This window comes from Astatotilapia calliptera, chromosome 14, assembly GCF_900246225.1.
Source record: "Astatotilapia calliptera chromosome 14, fAstCal1.2, whole genome shotgun sequence".
Taxonomy (NCBI): domain Eukaryota; kingdom Metazoa; phylum Chordata; class Actinopteri; order Cichliformes; family Cichlidae; genus Astatotilapia; species Astatotilapia calliptera.
In genome coordinates, this window is record NC_039315.1 from 6,371,883 (window position 1) to 6,393,392 (window position 21,510).

The 21,510-nt window shown below is 40.4% G+C and overlaps 1 protein-coding gene across 2 annotated transcripts in view; it reads left to right on the forward strand.

Annotated features, from left to right (window-relative positions):
- cdon (cell adhesion associated, oncogene regulated) overlaps positions 1 to 4,495 on the forward strand; it is a 32,033-nt gene extending 27,538 nt beyond the window's left edge. Inside the window, exons 16-19 of one of the 2 annotated variants that reach the window (XM_026192176.1) lie at positions 1,426 to 1,736; positions 1,854 to 1,933; positions 2,880 to 3,142; positions 3,983 to 4,495. In XM_026192176.1, coding sequence (XP_026047961.1) covers positions 1,426 to 1,736; positions 1,854 to 1,933; positions 2,880 to 3,142; positions 3,983 to 4,137 — 809 coding nt within the window. In that variant the 3' untranslated portion in view covers positions 4,138 to 4,495. The remainder of the gene's footprint in view (positions 1 to 1,425; positions 1,737 to 1,853; positions 1,934 to 2,879; positions 3,143 to 3,982) is intronic. The other variant, XM_026192177.1, reaches the window with a different exon arrangement.
- The last annotated feature ends 17,015 nt before the right edge of the window (positions 4,496 to 21,510 follow it).

Consider the following 21,510-nt stretch of genomic DNA (forward strand, 5'->3'; position numbering starts at 1 on the left):
GAACATTGCTCAGGGTATGAAAAGCAAACTTTTTCTCGTAGCATGCTCTATCTTACACTGCTGTTCACTGCAAGATGAACAGCAAGCATGCAAGAGTTAACTCATTTTTGAGAATAGCTGGCCCCAAGACAGCTTGTGAAACATATTCCAAGTGTTCATTCCAAGTGCATATACAGATCCCACAGTGCCTGCAAAAGAGTTGGCCATTGTTAGATGAGCTCTTTATCAGACCCGCTGGATCTGTAAATAGCTGAAATTTTGTAGCTTAAAGATTTCGTAGACTGGGTCACTGGTTTCCACCTTTTATGTAAGTATGAGGGTCGCATATGATTCATCGCAGTTCATCAACATCTTAGTTGATCAAACAGTTGGGCACATGATACCTGTTACAATATGATATTTGAATTATGTCACCAGTGCTGAAATGCTTGTTTGGTTGCTTGTCTGGGGGGCTGTAAACATCATCAAAACTGGCAAAGCCACGCATACAACCCCAATTCCAAGAAAGCTGGGATACTCAGTAAAATGTAAATAAAAGCAGTGATTTTCGGGTCTTGCAAACCTATATTTAATTCACAATAGAACACAGAAAACATGTTTAAACTGAGACATATTAGTATGTCATGAAAAATATGAGCTCATCGAGAATTTGACGGCAGCAACACATCTCGAAAATGTTGGGACATGGGCAACAAAAGGGAGAACATTTTGAAACTAATTGTTACTTAGCAACAGGTCAGTAATGTGATTGGGTATAAAAAGAGCATCTTAGAATAAAATAGAATAGAATAATCCTTTAATTGTCCCACAAGGGGAAATTTGGTTGTAACAGCAGCCAGAAAGACACAACAAACAGTACACAGGACACAGAACAGAAACATACACAATTTTTTTTCTTACATATTTACATCAAGGACAATGGTTACTATAAACAGAGTACTGTACAGTTATTAAATTAAATAAAATTAGAAGAGGCAGATAGGCAGAGATTCACCAAGTTGCGTCTACAATTTTTAACATTGTCAGAATAATATAAAATTATGAAGACTACGTTAAATAACCTATACTAAATAATATAATCAAAAGACTCTTGATGCCTGTGACTTTCAAGCTCACAGATGGAGCTGTATTGAAAACTAGAAATCACTACGTGGGCTCAGGAACGCTTCCAGAAATCATTGTCTTTGCCATCCACCAAAAATGCCACCATCACCAAGTGGAAAACTCTACTGCGGTCAGAGCAATCAAAGATTTTTAAATCATTTTATTTTGCTGTTATTTACAGCTTTCTTGGAATTGTAGTTTTACAGTTTTTTTTGTCTATTTAAGCAATATCCAAAACTATTCCAGCTGATGCCCTAAATAATTTTTCAAGCTAAAGTTACTCCAGAGCTGAAACTGGTCTTGTTCCTATCTTGATTGTAGCCTCTCTTGCTGCAGAGTTTGATGCTCCCGGCTACCTGTACCAGTCACCAGAGTTGAACGGCCATGTGCTCGACTACACCACGCTGCCTGGCAACAGTCGCATTAATGGGGGTATCCACAGTGGCTATGGACACAGTGGCCAGATGTTACCCCAAGGATGCCATCACCTCCACCACAAACTCCCGAATGGCTTGGCACTGCTCAACGGCTCTGGGAATCTGTACACACCAGGTCCCCCGCATGGCCACAACGGCACCTTGCCGCACAGCACGCGGGACTGCGAGCACTCACACCCTCACCACCATCATAACGTGAGTGCTGAGGTCGTGGTGTCCATGTCCATGATGTTTTAAATTGTGGTATTTTACATGCACAGGTACAAATTCCATTCAGTGTGGCTTAATCTGGTGTTTGTGTCTCCCTGTCAGGGTGGAGGCATGTACACAGCTCTTCCCCAAACAGAGTCTTCTGATTGTATGAGCTGTCAAAACCTCTGCAACAACAACAGGTGAGATAGCATAATCTAACTCTTAAGCAAGGTGTTTGTATGGGTTTTTGATCTATTTTACACTTGGCAGGTGAACTGAAACGGGACTTTTCTTAATGGGCTTTGTAATACCAGTTGTATATCCTTTTTCTTATATAGTTATGTCCCTGTACAGTTTTCTTACATCTTCTCTTTTTTTCTCCAATGAAAATATGACATCCCCTTTTTAAGATTATTTACTTTCAATTGCAGTGATCAGTGTGGAAAATCAAATGAAATAACAAGCAAACAAGTGAAAAAAATCTGGAAATGGAAATTATTGGGATTTCAAATTAACGTTGTTTACTTCAAATTGGGCCTAAAAATACAGATCGGTCATATTTCTACTAAGATATCGCTGAGAAGTGCTCAAGAGCCCCTTTTGAGATCCAAACACACACACGGACACATTTGCCTTCCTTTTAGTCCTGTTTATGTATTTAAGGGTCCCCAGCATCACAGTTTACCCTGTGTGCACCCAGCCAGCAGACCTAATGAGTCCTGTGTTTATTTACCTCCGGCTGCTGGGAAAAGAGGGGGGTGAGGTCACAATCCAATCGTGTCCTGATTGAGGGAAGCTGAGTTCGGAAAAACAGGGACAACTTTGCTGCGTGCAACTCTCTGCTTTTTGGAACTTCACTGAAGAGCAAAACCACAATGTGTCACAGTTACTTAGAGGCTGTGTGGCCTGTAATCTCTGATGAAAACAGTTTTTGAAGCACGATGAGAGCGCTCCAGTTGTGTTAGAGCTGTCATTGTTTTGTGGACTAGTAATATTAATTCAGAGTTTTTCTGTGTCTGGTGGCAAACCTTCAGAGAGAAAGAATGAGCATGTAAAGCACTGCTAAGAGCTGTCAGAGAGTGAACACTCAGCAACGCACGGGCATTAATGAATGTTTCCCTTCCATCTCTGTTTGTCTCTGACCAGATGTTACAACAAGACCAATGGCACTTTCTCCAGTGGCACGCTCCCTCTAATGCATCGCGTGGCGCCGTGCCAGCAGGACGGGCTGGAGATGGTGCCTCTGGGCCAGGTTTCATCACAGTGCCGCGGCCACGACAGCCACACGCATTCTGTGGACCAGGAGGCCAACGCAGGATACCGATCAGATGAGCACAAAGAGTCCTCGCCCTCACAGCATTCCTGCTGTCTGATCAGCAACAATGAAACCTATCTAGCAGACAACACTGGTGAGACACGTTTTTCCAGAAAAAAAAGTTCTTTCCATGTATTTTGTCTTCCATTTCTGCATCTTCTCACTGCACCTATTATGCAATTAAATTCCCAAGTTATATCCAAGCTTCTCACATGATTACAGATCATTTAATTAAATTGGCTATAGAACAAGACGTAGGCGGGGACAACCTTGTCGCCTTAACATTATGTAGCTGTTATGATATCCCGGTCTCATTATTGCCCTTGATCATAACTCAAGAAGTGGGTGAAAGAGTGAGTCACTATTGCAAAGTGGAAGAGTTGAAGGAACCACGTCAACTCGACCACAAAGTTTTAGACCATGTAAGAGCCGCTGCAGAGTGGGGTCGCTGAGTGCTGAGGCACTTAGAGTGTAAAAGTCACCAGCAATCTGCTGACTCAATAACTGCAGAGCTCCAAAGCTTCTCTGCCCATCAGTGCAAAAACTGTGCAGCAGAAAGTTCGTGGCATTGATTTTCATGGCCAAGTGGGTGCAATGTGAAGGTGACCCAGTACTTACAGTGCTGGTAGGCTGATGTTTTCTACACATTTCCTAGTGGGAAAAAGATCCCATATGTAGCTTTTAACAAGTTGCTTTAAGAAATTAGCGCATTAATTTAAAACATTTACTTCTAGATGCTCACGGTTCAGCACTGTTGCATTGCTAGTAGATTTTTATATCACTGCCAATCCTGATGTTGTATGCAGACAAACTATGCGGCGTCACCACAAATTACACTGTGGGCCTCTCCAGAATCTCTGCTTGTCTTTTTTAATACAAATAGTAAACCAAGGCCTCTCGCTCTCTCTCACTCTCTCTCTCGCTCTGTGTGCAGCTGGGGAGGAGCCGGAGTGTGTGGACACGGAGGGGCCTGTGGTGGGCTGGGAGAGTCTTGGCCTGCCAGACTTGGACTGTGACGAAAAGCCTGGGTGGATCTCCAGCAGCAGCCTGGCAGGAGAGCTTATCCAGCCTGGCCCGCAGGAGGCCTGAACATAGCCCACACACAAGCACACTCTCCCACAGTTTGGAAGTTTAGAGAAAACAGACAGAGAGGCTGAACGAGAGCTGTGGAAGTATCAAGAGTGGAAAAAAGGAAGACCAGCGAGCGGTGGGATAGTCAGAGACACTGCATGTTATGGTGACGAGGACACTAAAGTGTTGATTGGACTGAGCTGAGATGAGCAACGTGGGGGAAAAAGAGGGACTACAAGAGACTGAGAGCGCAGTCAGACGGAGAGAAGCGAAAAGACACTATATCCCACTGGCGGGAAGCGTCTCATAAAAGATCAAAAACTCTTTAGATGACTTATTTATTTTTTTGTAGTAGTAAAATATTATTTCATATGAATGTATCTGTTTTAAAGAAAAAAGTTTGTCTTTTATATTATTTATGCCTTTTGAATGAGAAATACTTTTTATTTTTTGTTGTGTTGTGTCTCTATGTGTTCCACTCAAGTGTGGAGATTAGCAGTTGTCTGTGTAAAGTTTTGTAATAATATAAAAAAAAAAGATGTGGGAGAGTCAACAACAACCTTTTTCAATGTCTTTCCTGACCTCCTTCATGTGCAGCACCCGATGAATGATTGCCGTAGTGAATTTCCCCGCCTCGATCCAAACCCATCGATATTTCTGGCAGGCCTTTGATGTGGCTGTGTGATGGGCTGTTCCACTGCAGTGACCCCTGAATGGGGTGAACGCTCCCTGCACTGTTCAGATTAAGGCTGATGCGCTTTGCTTCACTGACTGTTTGATAAGTCATCACTTTACACAAAATCCAGTTAACTTTGAGAGCTCTGATGACCTGCTGACCGCAATCTATTAGAGAAATTGAGTAGTTACATTAAGACAGAGATGTTAAGTGTGAGCAGCCTAGATAACTTTGCAATGCATCAGTGCAAATGCTCGGCCACAAGCAGAATGTTTCTACGAACAGCAGGAAATACTATGTGCAAAGAAATCTTAAATCCTCTCGTCAGTGTGGCATCACTAGTTCTAAAAACGAAACGTCAACCACTTTACAAAGAAAACAGTTTTTAATGTCTTATTTTGCAGGGAAAATGGCCATAACAACACAGTGTTATTAAGTCTGTAACACTATTGTGTTAGTCTGCAGAAATGTCTCAAAGATGAAAGAATGAAATGAAACTCACTGCGTGGCCAGGTATCATAAAGGGTTAATTAGGAGAATGTAGCCAGTTTTCTTTAAACCGAAACTCTCAAGACATCACCTGACAGAGTTACCTGTGAGACACAGTCAACAGCTGGTCCATGTGACATCAGATTAAAAGTTCGGTGTAGTTATTTGCTAGAAGTAGCAAAGATTCTAATGCTTCTCATGCTTGAAAGTGCATTTTGTGTCACCAGTGAACTGAAGCTTTTAGTGGCTTTTGTCGAGTACCAGAATCTACTGCTGCAGTTTTACAATTTCTGTGAGGAAAAAACCAGAGTGAGAAAAACGTGACGGGCAGTGAGAAAAGCACCAAATAGAGGAAACCAGCAAATCAGTTGTGAAAAGTTGCTGTGTGATGTTCCTGCTGTGCAGATAACTCATTCATAAAACACTTGTACAATATTCTTCTCAAGTTTCAGCCTGTGTTGCCCATTTTCTAAAGGCTTAAAACCTCTATTGGTTTTAAAAATAATCTTCATGGTGTGTTGGCTGATTGAAGTTGATAGGGTTGCAGCAGGCGGATGACGGGGCTGGCTGTGCTTCACTGAGGATGACTGCGGTGCAGGCTTTCCATGCTTGGTGCCTGTCTGCCTGTGATTTTTGCCAGAGTTGGCTGCCAGTCCTCAGGCCCTGGCTCGCATGGCATTTCTCCTCCCACTGATGGTATACGGGATATTCCTGGCTCCTGGGTTTGCTCGCCTACTGCTGAGGCGTGGCGCAGCATCTTCCGGCTGTTATTTTTATTTTTGATGGAGGTTGTTGTGCCATTAAGGCAGCCAGAGTCCATTAAGCTGACTTGAATTGTTTCCCAAGAAGAGTCTGTAGAAGTGTTGGCAGCCCTGAAACTCTAGTTATTTAAATTTACACTGATTTGATTGTGAGAAAGAGAAAAAAGTACCTATTGGCTCCAAACTCGGCATTACAGAAGCAGACTCAAGTTTCCTCTTAGCATTTATTTTATGTCCATACAGTGTCTATTGTTGCTGTTTGGAAAGAAAAAAGAGAACAAAACAATGGATAGGAAATGAAGCTGGAAATGAAGGAGAAATTATCCGGGGAGGGAGAGGGGATGCTGACAGAAGCAGCCTGGGATGATGAGGAAAAGATAAGGACAGGGTTGTCTCTAAATGAGCTGCTTCTCCATCTCCCACGTCTGTCAGTCGGCACTCTCTCCCAGCCCTGCCCTGCACCCTCTACCCACACAGCTACACCCCTTCATTAAGGAGCCCATGGGAACAAGAAAGCTTATTGTCCGCCCTGGAATTTTTGCCCCTTGCTGCAGAGCGGACCTGTTAACGCCAGTCTCTCTTCCCTCCGCCCACCATTCTTCCTCTCTCCCCTCTTCAGCACACCCTGAATGAATGCAATTCTTATGAATCGGGCAGTGTGCTGTTAACTCGGTTGATTCAGCCACGGGCGGTTTTATCCTTGAGATGTCACAAACCACAAGTGAAGCGTGTTGTTGGATGAAGTCCAGCGGTGTTCCAACGGGCCCCTGCAAAGGATGAGCTCATGTGCAGAATGCTTTAAGACTAATAATCAAAGTCTCCCTCGAGGATATCTGGTCTTTATTTGCAGTCAGCCTTTGTAGCACACAAAAATGCTGCAACGTTTTCATTTTTGTACTTTCATGCTGTTGGAGCAGCTGGCTGATTATGAGCTGACTGCACCTGTTGGATATAATTAGGGGGAAAAATACTCTTAATCTTTATTTAACCTCCATTCCCTTAACTGCCCCGTTTTTCCTGGTAAATTTGCAATTTCTTTGATCGGACTGATCAGGATCCATAATGAATATACTGATGATACCTTGTGTTGACATGAGCTAATCTTCAGAGTCAACAGTATTAACAAGTAAGAAAAAATTCACCCTAGATGAAAAATAAATGAGGGTACCAGCGCAGGAAGATAAGTAGCGATATGTTTATTTTACAAATTAATTATTTAGGAGAAAACTTGTTTTATGTGCAAGCGTTTCTGTCATTGCTAAAAGGCTAAAACGTTTATTCAGTTTGCAGCCTGGAGCGATGTGCTTTAAAATGATGAAGTGTGTCAGTCTGCTCTGCCGCCGTCTCTCAGTCTGTTGATAGCAACAACACACAGAGGTTATCTAACGATCGTTCTGTACTTAAGGAAGGAATAACAACGCAGGATGGTGGTTATTGGAGTTCAACTGAAGATTTCACGAACAGTATATGTCACTGAAGAAAAGAACAAGTAAAATGAGTCATGTCCAGTGCACAAAAAAATCCAGATGGCTTTAATAATCAAGAAAATGCAAGAGTGGAGAAACACTGAAATGAAAACCACAACCTCAGGTCTACATGGTGTCACGCGTTGTAAGTTTATATGGCTACAAAGATTGCAGGAGGCAACAGTGCGGTCTTTCACTGATCAAAGTGTTTGAGTGTCCTTCAGCCCAAACTGGTGTTTTCCCTGTATTGGAAGATGGAGTAAGTCGGTTAGTCTGGATTATATACACAGCAAAGTTTCTTTATTAAAAATACACAAAGATATTTATCTCGATTCACCAGGACGTCATTTATAAACAGGAATAATAAAGATGATGTTTATAAAGGGAACGCATTTTGAGGTACATTTTGTTCAAAATATGAATCAAACTTCTACAAACCATAACAAGTTTCAAACTTCACACCTTCAACGTAGATTTCTGGAAAAGCACTTGCAATCTTTAAGGCCAAGCTTTCTCAGGTTTTCTCATATATGACAAAGTAAAAGTATATATTTGGAAATTGTTGTAGTTGTGTAGAATTGCTGTAGGCTCCCTTTAACTGTGAAATTGTCTTCACCTGTATTTAAGAGCAAAACTCCTCTCTAACAACGTAAACTCTGAGACAAATTACATCAAAACTATTTGCGTTATTAAATGTTAGGGAACTTATTTGAGGGGGGGATTTGCATGAACCGCTTCTTTAGAGCAGATATATGTGAAGACATACACAACAAAATCAGCTGTCCTCTACATCCAGTCCAGTGAAGTAAAACGTTATCCTGGCCCCTTCCTCTGTATCGTACAAAGCCTGGCAGGTGTACGTCCCGGCTGCTTCACTCTGAAGCTCCTCTATGACTAAAGCGGAGGTGTTCACGGGCACGTGCATGCGACCCAAGTCGCTGGACTGAGACTGAACCTTCGGGCCTTGCCCGTAGTTATAAGCCAAAGCTATATTATTATCGCTTCCTGGTTTGGTGAAGCCCCAGATGAAGATGGTCGGCATAATGGAGCCACAGTCCAAGGTGACCGAGCCTCCCACAGTTGCGTTGGTATGGGAACGGATGTATTCCACCTCCTCGGGGTCAAATATCTCCAGACCTGCAACACAAGACAGGCAGAGTCAGTTACCTGCCTGTGACTGTGTGCAAAGAAAAGCTCCTTTTTTCTCAAGTAGACCAAAGCAACATTATTGACAGATTTATGCATTAATTGGTGTCCTTGGAAAACTTTTTTAAGACCTCACAGTTTGTTGCAAAGGAATCGTGTCAGCATAAACAACACATAATTAAACACTTACAGCTTAACGCCTCTGGCCACTTGATAGATCACATTTTATGATATCTCCGCCTGAGCTTAGCAATTTGACAAAATAATGATACCGGTGTGTGATAAAGAGAAATTCTCCTTGCCTCAACTCGCCTCCACCTGAACATTTTAAGGTTAAAGTACAATGAGCCTTTACCGTGTAGCGGAAGAGCCATCCAGCAGAGGAGAATGCAGAGATAAGGAATCATCCTCAGTCTCTCTGCGGTGCCACAAAGTTTCATCTGGAAATCTCAAGCCAGGGGGCTATTTAAAGCCTATCACAGTGCTGATAGTGTGTCCCTCTCCACTCTACACTGCTGTACACACTGAGAGTGACTGAGCGAGGCAGGGGGACTGACAGGGAGATTTCTTTCAAACTACACTGGATTCCCTTTAAATTATTCATCAATGCTTCCACCTCCCCAGTGTTGCTCCATTTTGCCTGTCTCTCCAGCTCTCCACTCATGACTGGGCTAATGGCTGGACCTGAGAGTAAAAGGTGTAGGATGTCACGGTGATGCCATCTCTTCATATATTATTAAATAAACCGGTGCAGATAGCCTTTTCAGAAATTCCATCACTTCCAGCGTGAAATGGAAACGAGGGTCTAGCAAGGTCAGAAAATCGCTAGCTCCTATCACAACGAGTTATTATTTACCCTATGAGAAGCACGCAACCTGAATAAATCCCTACACATTCACACAATCTTCCTAATGCATTGTGTCATCCAGTCTTTGACTCATGGAAGCAGTATACCCTTAAAAATGCATGTCTTTGCATTATTCATGTATGGATATTAGTCCAAAAATCCTTAGACTGCTTGTTCAAGTTGGACATTCATTCACTTATCTTTGTTGTTACAAAAATAGTCTGTGTTTGGACTAGATTTGGGGGGAGACAAACGTGAATATCATTAGCAGAGCCACCCAGCAGCTTCCAGTAAAAGCAAACTGTGTTTCTCAGAGCATCTGGCTAATGTTTGGGCCTGCAAGCTGCAGCAGTAGAGGCTGAAGCTGCACTCCATAAAACTGCTCTAACTGTGCACAGCTCCAGACTAGGCTGTGGAGCAAGCTCTAATTACTAAGGGCTTCATCTTTAACTCTTTTTTTAGAGGGGAAAGGGGGACTAAATTTAGAAAGTGTCTGGAAAACAAACACATATAAAACAAACACATTTTGTGAGGACTTTAACCCCTTAATTCCATGTGTATCTTATTTGATACATGCAGTTTTTTGAGATATCTCCATCACAAAAGTTTGTAATGAGTTCACTGTCTTGGAAACCTTTTAACATGGAGCTACCTTTTAGAAGGAGGTGTTAGCATATTTTCTTACATACCACTTCTATTTAAATATTATTATATCATATTAACCTCTTATAACTGGCCCAAAATCACAGGATAAAAGAGCAATTTCCAGTCACTGAAGAGGAAAGGGTGATAGGGCTGAAAGCTCTGGGAACAACTTAGTAAGTCAAACTTCTAAAAAATGGGGGTAATTTATATTGTATCTGATCATCATAAAATAGACTTCAGATAAGAAATGAACCAGCTGCACTGGCCTGTGCCAGTGCAGCTCCGGTCACACCACTACCCTGCAGCTGCTATGAGCTGTATGTCCAAGTTATGACAAAAGACAGAAGAAGCGTGAGTTGTCATTAATGAGACTAGAAAGTCCTGTTTCGCTGGCGAAAGAGCTGACCAAATTCTTTACTGGTGAAGCACATCCTTTTGAAGCACTGTAGTCCTGCATACAAGGAGCTGCCACATCTGCTGGCTGCCTGCCTGATTTGCTGCCTGGCTGCTTGCAAATTTTTTGAAAAATGGATAAGAAAAAGACCAGGCGACTGGAAAATGTGAGTCATTTTAAAAGCAAAATGTTTTTTGGAAGGTGGTTGTTGTGGGGGGTGGCCTTGGTGGGGAGTTAGTGATGAAGGCTTCTTATCTGGACCCTCTTAGCCCTGTAAAAGCTTTCAGGTGCAGTGCCCCATTGAGCAGATCCGGCCAGGCCGAGCTCTTGCAGCTTTTTTTTTTTGTTCTTGGCAGAAGATGAGAGAAGAAAATCAGACTCAGATAACTGAGACTATAGAGGGGTCTGTGTAACACTTTACTGCCACCCTAACATGTCCCACCCTCCCAGACTGTGAGATCTTGGCAATAATGCACTTTATGAGACAGCAGAGCTAGCAAAACAGGTGGGTTCCTTGAGTGTGCCCTATGATTAGATCAGTCATTACCACTGGCATTGTTGAAATCAAAGATAACCTCTCATTGTAGAGGACCACCTGTATTGGAATGTGTTACTAAAGCTAAACAGAAGATGATTCAGTCGCTGGATGAGAAAAAAGGTCTGGCCTGGCTTACAGTAAGGAGTGTGTGTTTTCACTTATTTAATGATTCCTTTATTTTCCCATTTGATAAAAAACTGCAGTGCAACCACTGTGTTTATTTTTTCAGAGCGTTACCCAGTTTTTATTAATGTGAACTTCCTCCTATTTGTGTCTTCCGTTGTGTCTTCCTTTCCTCATTGTCCTCAGACTTGAGTCTCACGCTGGCTGCAGCTGGCAGGTTTCCTCTTCCCCGCTTTTTCTTCTCTTGACGGTTGGGTCATGGACCACACATTGAGGAGGTGGAGCGAGACTGTTGTATTACTCTAGTAGACAGGCTAACATATATTAGCCACCCTACCATATATGTCTTCTCTATCATCATCTATCTGCCAGGCAAGCAGAGTGAAGAGGTAAGCCAAGTTTTGCAGAGGTTTGCGCTCGTAAAACACAGAAGCCCATCCCTCATGACCTCTATTTCCCTCCTGGCTGGCTTCTCATTTGTCTAGTCTTAGACTTCACCATTTCTCTGCAGAGGGCTCCCTGTTGGGCCTTCACCTGAATCACTGAGCAGAGCACAGCACAGCTGACTGGCCTTGGAACAAGGGCAGCAGGAAGGGTCCTCTCCACAACTGAGCCCCAAGAGTGCACAAACACAAAATGTCATCTTAAATCTGCAGTTCTGCAGTTATCCATTTGTTTCCATGCTGCTATCCAAGTTAAACTTGGTAAGTAGCAAAACAGATCACTAAGATTCAAATACACAAGAATACGGAAATGATCAAATATTACAACCAATTAAAATGAGTACAAGGTAGAGAATAAACCACATCCATAAAACAGCTGTTCACTGTAGTTAAAAAAAAAGCTTAATTGCTTCCTTGCTGAGAGGTCGATGAGAAGATTGATACCTCTGTGTACAGCTGTTTCCAGGAGCTGATTAGTTAATCACCAAGTCTTGAAGTGCAAATTTAGGGAGCTACCATATAATTAAGGGCTGCACAAAAACAAACAAACAAACAAAACTGTTCTAGTGAGTCTTTGCAATGTGTCTTTTAGGAGCTTGCTTTCACTTTCATACTTTTTTGAAGTCTTAGTAAGAGCTTATTTCTAGACCCCAGCGTTATTTGTCACCATTAGAGAAGTTTGTTTTGAATACTGGAGCAGAACAGTTGAAACCGAAGAAGAATGGTCTTGTTTTGATTACAGTTTCAAGTGAATGAGGATGTCTACAGATGTACACTTTCCTTGTGGGATGCATAAAATATTGAATGTCACAAGCTCGCTAATACATTTCTCCTTGACAGCACCGTGGCTTTATGTTAAGTTACCAGTCTGTAGCTCTCGACCCAAGTCAATAGTCTTCCAAACACAAAAATGCATGTAAATGTTTAACCAGCATTTTAAAGCTGCACAAATTAAAATAACAAGGCTCAGAGGTGCGTAAGTACATTTGACTTTGAACCAAGTGAGATATTTTGCGTGTCTGAAATGATTCATCTTTTAATCAGTCCCATAACTGCTGGGTGGATAGATAAAGCTGAATGAGTAACCCAGAAACTTCTTTTTATTTTTGAAACATGCAAAGACTGATGTCATGGCGAGACATTGTTAGACAGATTGAAGGTTAGCTGTAAATAACACAAATGTTAACTGATGAAAACAAAGACACTAAATCTGACTTTAGCCAAGACTAACAAATTCAAAAGAAAATTTTCAGTCATTTTTATGTTAAGGCCTGTATTTTATGGTGGACTCTTCCGAAGCATACCTGGATGGCCCTAACACTTGCTGGAGCAGAAGAGACTGGCTCCATGTAGTCTGGAAAATGAATTTGAACAATCTGAAGCCACAAACTAATGCACGGCACTCAGGCATAATGCATAATCCTTTTTCTCAGTTCTGGGATTGTGTTGTCAAGCATTACTCACTGTACACTTCTACATTTGCACACACACAATTCCAGAAATGATGTCAACTAACACTAGAGCAATACTTTACCTTGTGGTAGAGCCACATTTGCCCATTTTGTTAATGTGTGCCAGTAACTTTGTAAGACTATCAGTAATGCCTCCCAAGTATAGAACAAAGTAAGCATCAATGATAACAGATATGACATTGAGGGGTGCTCCTAAATGTAGAAGTTGTAGAGTAAGCGGAAACTGCAGGCAGGCTAAAACAACAAATATGATGCACTAAATAGCTGAACATCACTGATGTGGGCTGGCATTCAGATCAACTGCCATCTATTGATTTTGTAGCCTGCGATTAATTCTTTTAAACAAATGTTATTTGGGTGGCCTTCAAGTAGACTGAAGTATTAAGATTGCAAAACAACATAACTTGTGTAAACGATTGACTTGAAACAAGTGTTGTTCTCTTGAGACTAGTGGAAAGATCTGCTTATTCTGCCTCATTTCAAAATGTTTACACACACACTGAGTCCTGTAACATGAGGACCAACTCTGGATCGAACACAAGTAGTTTCATTCCACTGACAGAAGAAACCAGACTCAGCCAAATGCTAAAAACTGTCTGGCTGAGGCCATTTTTTTACAGTGTGCTGGTCTGAGTGGTGCTTGAAAGGTGCTAAGTTGGGTATGAAAATCGCAGAACTACAGAGATCCATGTCTTTGGTCCATGTCAGGGAACGTGCAAAGTCCTCGACTAGTTGACCTGGAAAGAACCAGATGGGGATTGGGATTTAGGGACCATAGAGGCCTTCTGCAAACAACATGTGGAAAGGCTTTGGTGGCTAATGTAGCGTGGAGTATTTATGTACTGAGCAAAGACTTGACCACTGTCCATCAGGATACAAGGAGCAGATATGCCACATTCATCCGTGACCTCAGCAACCATTTCCACAAGACCCCCTCATCCAGACCAGCTTCCCTCCACCACCCCTTCTCCTGCCTTTCTCCCCACGGGACACTCATGCTGCTCCTGGTTCAGCTGTTTATTGTACAGTAGCTCAAACCCACAGTCCTCTCTGAGCAGGTGGTCTGCCATAGGCCTCTTTGTTTTCCAGAGTCTCCCATGGCAGCTGAGGCCATAGAATAGAAGACACGTGCAATAATCTAGATCTATGGGATTTAAAAAAATGTTTGGTTTAATTGATTTAGTTTGAATGTCATCATAGATGAGATGAGTGAGGCCGACACAGTGCTTTGCTCAGTGAGTATTCTTTTTTTGTGGTTTGACAAAGCTACTTTATTTTGTAATGCCTATAGAGTAATACTGGAGGCAGTAGTGAAGCAGCAAGGTCAGTTTAAATGCTGCCACAACAAATATTAAATGCATTTATTGTAAAATAGACAACAAAATTATTTAATCACGGATAATGTTATATGTTACTAATATTTTTAAACACAGTCTTCAAGAATAACCTGCCAGAGATGAAATTTAAGACATTTGGAAGGTCGATTTTTAAAAAAAGGATCAAAATAAGAGAAACAAAATAATTTTCACAAGATGCTAAACTATCAGATGACTTAGTGATTTAAATGATTACCTTCCCCTTTTTTTTATTTTCTTTACCTTTTCCCATATTTAACATATTTGTGCTAAACTGGAACTGGCATGACTACAAATGATTATTTGTAAACTCTAATGATTTAATGCACATTTGATGAAAAATACTGAGATTTGTTGGAAGATGACATTTTAAAAAATGTGCTTATTTGCCTTATCATAAAGAGTTCAGTAAGGAGCGTGAAACCTCTGAATTACCAATACCAGGAAACCATTAATTTCTGCATAAAGTCAAGAAATAAGCCAGCACATAGCATCTTATAGTACAGGGTAGTGCAGAGGATACTTATCCCATCTCCAGCAATAATGTTAAAGGCTTCACTATCTGCTAAAGTCCTATTTATAATAACTATCACATATATTTTACCCAGTGATGGTTTAACTAGAAGTATAAACCATTTGGACATTTTCACTGTTTATAAAGAAGCTGAATCAATCTGAAAGTTGGTAAGAACACGGTTCTAAACCCACAAACTGTCGCATGCTTTCCAAAATAATTTGCAGTAATTATAAGATGCAATGAGATGTTCCGTGGCTTTGGGCAGAACTTCCTTTTTCTTCAGAGACAGATGACATACATCACTGTTATTCCCTTGTTCAAACTGATTATACTGCAGCATTTGGGGATCTGTTTGTATCATTATCCAATTTTTCAACAGATGCACAACAGTAAATTATCAGTTTCTTTCAGCAGAATGTGAAACAGCAATATGGCATGTTAATGTGTCCACTGAGCCAAAAATTAACTTAAAACTGCTTTGAACATAACAGTGAAATTGCTATTTTGTTTGCAGTGGGGTAATGAAGTTGTCAAAAGTTGTTTAACTCCATGGTTTTTCAGCAAAAATATACCCTGTGTAATTTACGAGCACGCCACTAATTTGGGCAAATAGGGGTGTGAACGTGCATGATGGTGGTTGGCACGATGCTAGCTTATTCAACACTGGCAGAACTCACAGCTGGAAAGGAAGTCTGATAGTTCCTCCGTGTTGGTCAGGCTCCCATATGAGGTCAATTAGTATTCACACTGAATTATTTTCTTCTACTTATTTGAGATGTAAATGTATCCACGCATGCACCTAAAACTAACTTTGTTCATCACACTTAAAAGTAGAAAATGTATTGTTTTCCTAAATTTCACTGGTAGTTTTACTCAAGCTCAGCACACAATTTTTATTTTTTTTTACATGGACATGTTAAAGTCCACCAACAAAAAGGCTTCTTGTCCTATTCTTGTACCTTCAGTTGTTTTACAAACTTCATAAATGGATATTTGCTCATTTTTAAGTGGGGCCTGCCGTTTATATGGAAGCAGTCGCTAAAGGCTTTTAGGTGGGCAGTGGCCATGCGGGATTTGCCTGTACCTTTTACCCCTGTCTCTCTCTCCTTATTTGGATCAGTAATTTTAAGTATGAGGTGTCCAAGTTTGACATCCACACTGAAGGACAGACCAAGTACAGAACAGCTTTCAGACATAACCACATCTTGTTTGTTTGTCAAGTATGTCCTAGAAGAACAGAAGGAAGTCAGAGCAAACGTCTGATATGAAGCCGTGCTCTGTTTTTCCACAAGCTGTTTTTCCACAGCTTTAAACCACAGACAGTGTCACCAGTGTACAAAGCTTTCATTCATGCACAGATTGGCAACAAAAACAAACATCAACAAAGGTTTAAAAAATCCACAGAGCAGCCTTTTCCAGTTTGAGAGAGTGATGCATATCTCCTAAAAGTTGTGTCTCGCTCATGTAGGTTTCTCCACTAACTGCATGCTTTTTGTAAGGTAAAGACATTAAAGCATTACGCTTTTTTTCAAAAACAAACTTGAACCCTGGAGTGCCTTTGCCATCTGGAAGCATTAGAGTGCTTGTCTTAAAGATAAAAATGATATGAATTGCTGCTGGCAACTCAAATGTCCAGTCTGGGATCAATTACATAGACAGGATCCAGGGAAAAACGAGGGAGCACAGATTCTATATCATGGCTGGGCCCAGCATAGGCATGTAACCCACATACACCCACATGCAAACACACACATGCTTAAAAAAACTGCTGTGTGACCCGCAGCTTGTGCGCACAGTTCCCTGTGCCTGGTTATGGATTGGCTGAGACCGCATGCTGCCACATTCCCGCCCCACTCGCACACTGCATTTAACAAGCGACTTGCAGTTCCAGATGAGGCCACTCTAGGCCAGCTGCTCTGTCATGTGGGCCGGGGCAAAGATTTCTTCAAGGATCAATAGAATAAACTTGTCTCTTTCACTGCCCTGTGTAGTTTCATACTGTGGATCAAACTCAAACAAGCAACAAATTATTCAATTTTAAGCATTATTTTCCAACTTTATGTTCACTGCCCAGATTTCTCTAACATGTATCCAAAATTCAGCACCACAAACACATCTGCCCAGCAGTCTCAGCGAAATGCATTGTGGGATTTTTAACACAGTGGAAGGGAGGAGGGTTGTAATGGAATGAATATGAACAGCACAAAGTAAAAACAGGCCAACCAGGAGGGGAGAATGGGAGAAAGACAAAAGGATTTAATAGGATCCAGACTGGTTTGAGTTTGCACTGTTTCAAAGGAACACGCTGCCATGTGTACATATACACATGCCGTGATTCTTTAAAGCCTGAGCAGACAGGACCAGGCGTTCACAGCTTTACAGAAGGTCACGGCAACACGTCCAGTCCCCATAACCCTTTTTAGGGTCAAGCTTCAATTCACACAGAGTGAAGGGCCTCACCTCATGTGGCCCCTTTAAACTTCATAGGCACAGCCTGCTCTGTGTCTCCCAATAAATGGTAAATGGCCTGTATTTGTATAGCGCTTTACACAACCTGTCATCCACCCATCCACACACTGGTGATGGCAAGCTACATTGTAGCCACAGCCACCCTAGGGCGCACTGACAGAGGCGAGGCTGCCGGACACTGGCGCCACCGGGCCCTCTGACCACCACCAGTAGGCAACTTCACCTACCGGTAGGTGAAGTTGCCCAAGGACACAACGACCGAGACTGTCCAAGCCGGGGCTCGAACCGGCAACCTTCCGATTACAAGGCGAACTCCCAATCGAGACCCTCACAAATTTACCCTCACAAATTTAAATACACTCAACTGCAACTACAGTCAATTTTTACACATTATTGTACAGTGATGGATTTGTAGGTCTCTTCTGGATACAATCTTCATTCAGATTGTTTGGAATTGATTCAATATATTGTATTTATTACTTTAAACATATAAAAAGACAATTCCTAATTATTTCCCGCAATGATTTTTTTTCCTGTCCCATCACACTGAAAGGATGGATCCTTCTATAATTGTATTCCAAGTTTTAATAACAAGTATTTGTTTCTTTAATACTTTTAATTCTACCTATTCTACATAGATTATTCATAAATAAAGAGGTAATTAATGTTTGGGAATGAATGCTTACAATTAAATACATAAATAATGCTCTAACTGAAGATCAGATCATTTTGTGCACTTTGCATTACAGATGTAATTCCACATGCAGTGAAAAACAAAAATATACATATTTAAATAGCCTTTTAAAAAAATGCCTGGAACCTAACTTCTTATTATGTTTTCTTTCTTTACTTTATCTTTTCAATGAACCATACAATACTTGTGTAGGCTGAATGGTGTCACTGCAGGAAGAGAATGGTGAATGAAATGGTGATTAAAATTCATCAGAGTAACTTTACTGCCATCTACTGTTGGATCTTTGTCCCCCACAGTGAAAGTTAGTCTGCAAATTTTGTCTGCTTTCATGTTGAAACCTGAGCCGTGAAGCATCGCTCTGGTCACCAGTGTGAAAACTTAGAAAAGGGCCTATTTTTACAATCTGTTAGAAATTTTGTTACTCGCAGCTTGTTGCAAAAACACATATTTTGCCCCCAATTTCTTTAGCTCAAGCTCTGAAAAATGCCAGGCAAAAAATAGTAATTTTGAACCAACAAGGTGGTTTTTAGCTCAAAAATGGACATATCTTGGTCAAAATAAGAGAAAGAGAATAGAAATGGTAGGACTAAAAACCATTTACAGCACATAAACAGTATATGAAAGTTATGCCCTTAAGAACTACGGGGGGAGAAAAGATCTGACACAGGTCCTGAGAGGTGCATCTGGCACTTCAGCTGATTCAACTACTGTTCACTAAAGCCTCATTAGAAATCATTTCAGTACAGTACAAGGGTGAGAGTCAACCATTTTTAAGGAAAGGAAACAGAGAGAAAAGGCTGAGGTAAGACAAATTACAGAAGAAAATCAGTGGCAATGGGTCATAAAGAGGGATGGAAGCAACTTTTAAATTTTCAGTTTATTAGTCAGTGTGTTCAGAGAACATCAGGAGAAAAGTATAACACTCAATATCTACAGCCACCTGTGAAACAAGCTGGAGCCTCTGTAATGGTTTAGGGCTGCATTTCAGTCAGTGGTGTTGGGGATCTTGTCAAAACTTGAAATGATGCAGAAATGTGGATGCAGAAAATTACTGTTCAATTTTAATTCACCATCTGATAACATCTGGAAAGCATATAACTGACAGCGGTTTTTAACAATGACAAACACGCAGTCATGGACTGGCCTCCCCAGAGCTCAGACCTCAACATTAGTGAAGCTTTGTGGGATCTTCTTTACAGAGAACAGGACAAAAGTCAGCCAACATCCAAAGAATTTATATATTAATGATATCTGTGACATATCAAAAAGGTTACATTTCATTTTATTTGCAGATGACACAAATTTTTATTGCTCTGGAGAGAATTTGAAAGATTTGGTTGATATTATGATTTCTGAGATGTTAAGATTAAAAAAATGGTTTGATGTAAAAAAAATTATCTTTGAATCTGACAAAAACGAAATTCATGATATTTGGCAATCGTGTACAGGAGGAAGAAGGTGTGTGTATGGTTGTGTGTGTGTGACAAATAAAATTTGAATTTGAGAATTGATTGAAAGAGTTACTGAATTTCGCTTTTTGGGTGTAATAGTAGATGAAAATTTGACGTGAAAATCACATATTGAGTATATTAGAAAGAAGATGGTTAAAAACATTTATATTTTGGGAAATGTAAGAGATTTATTAGACTACAAAACAATGTGCATTTTATATTTTTCATTGTTTTTCTCATACTTTAGTTACTGTGGTGAAGTTTGAGGGAATACATATGAGAATACTATAAAACCTCTAAACTTATTACAGAAGAAAGTGATACGAATGATTCATAATGTTAAATATAGAGAACATACAAATAAATTATTTATAAAATCAAAATTATTAAAATTGGGAGATTTAGTGAAACTACGGACATTATTAATTATGTTTAAGGCTAAAAATAATATTTTGCCTTTTAAGTTACAAAGAGTATTTTTAATGTGTTCGGGGGGAGAAGACAGCAGAAGGAAATTTTATTTGAAGCATCAGCTAGCTAGGACTACACAAAGATTAATGGGTCCAACGGTTAGAGGTATACGACTGTGGGACTCTCTTCATTATAATCTAAAGAATTGTATAAATTTACATTGTTTTAAAAAGTGTTACATGTCTAAAACGATAACTCAATATGAAGAATGTGAATGAAATTGGAGTTAATTGAAAAAGGATCCATTATTTTTTTTGCCTCATTTATTTTATTTATTCATCTTTTCTCCTTGTTACTATGTGGAGTGGTATATTCTGATTGTAAATTTGTTGTTTGGTTTGAGTTGAGAGTGTTAATATTAGTTTGTTCCTTGAGTTTTGGTGCCCACTTGCAATATAAGTTGGATTGTAGATAGGGGGCAGGGTTTAATAAGAATATTTTCTTCTTCCTGCTCCTTTTCACACATGGTTGCAGTGCTTTACTGATAGAAAGTGTGGTTGGTTTGTCTGAAAGAACTAACTGTGGAAACTGTTGTACCAAGTGTGTGGAATAAATAAAAAAATGAAAGAAGAGCTTTGGAATGTCCTTCAAGGGGAATGATATCGGAAGATTACTCAAAGAAATGAGAATAAAGCTGGTATAAAGAGAGTTCAGTTGACGAATAAAGGTGGTCAAACCAAACATTGATGCTCAAGATTGTTAGAATTGTATAAACTCTTTTTTAAAAAAAAATCTTATATACTTTTTTCCCATTTGTGTTTGCACTTATTTCAGTAAATCACTGCACCTGTTTCCCATTCTGGCACTGCTGCCACTGAGCATTTCCAGCTCATCATTTCCAGCTCAGCCTATATGCAAAGAAACATGGGTATATGGCACTCTTAAGTTGTTCAATGAGCTTCAGGAGCCCCTTCAGAAACATATTCTCCTTCAGTTTTTTAGGTGACTCTAAACAATCTAGGTATGAGCTGTTCACAGCTGAACATTAGAAAGTCTTGTCTTTTTTTGAGAGTAAGATATCAAATAACCAAAAGGTTATGTGTTTGCAATTTAGTTTTGCTTATACTTTCTCATTTATAGTACCTGTGTTTGTTTAAAACCCCCTTATTCAATCTAGTCCCAAGAAGGAGACATTTGTCCGTCAGTATGCTTAACAAACATTACTTACTAAACATCACCTTGGTCCTTCCTGGGCTTAATCCAAAAGCTGCAGAAAAGTACCCACATGAGTATTTAGGTGTACCAACAACCTTGATCATAATACAAACAAGATTTTGGAGATTAGAGGTCTTTGACAAAAACTCAAATGCCCATTTCCCCCTGGTAATAAACCACAATCCCTTGCACTCACAAGGGAGTCAATTATATACATCCGATCCCTAGAGAATAGATGAATAAAAACATTTCCAAAACAGAAAGCTCAACACGTCCCAG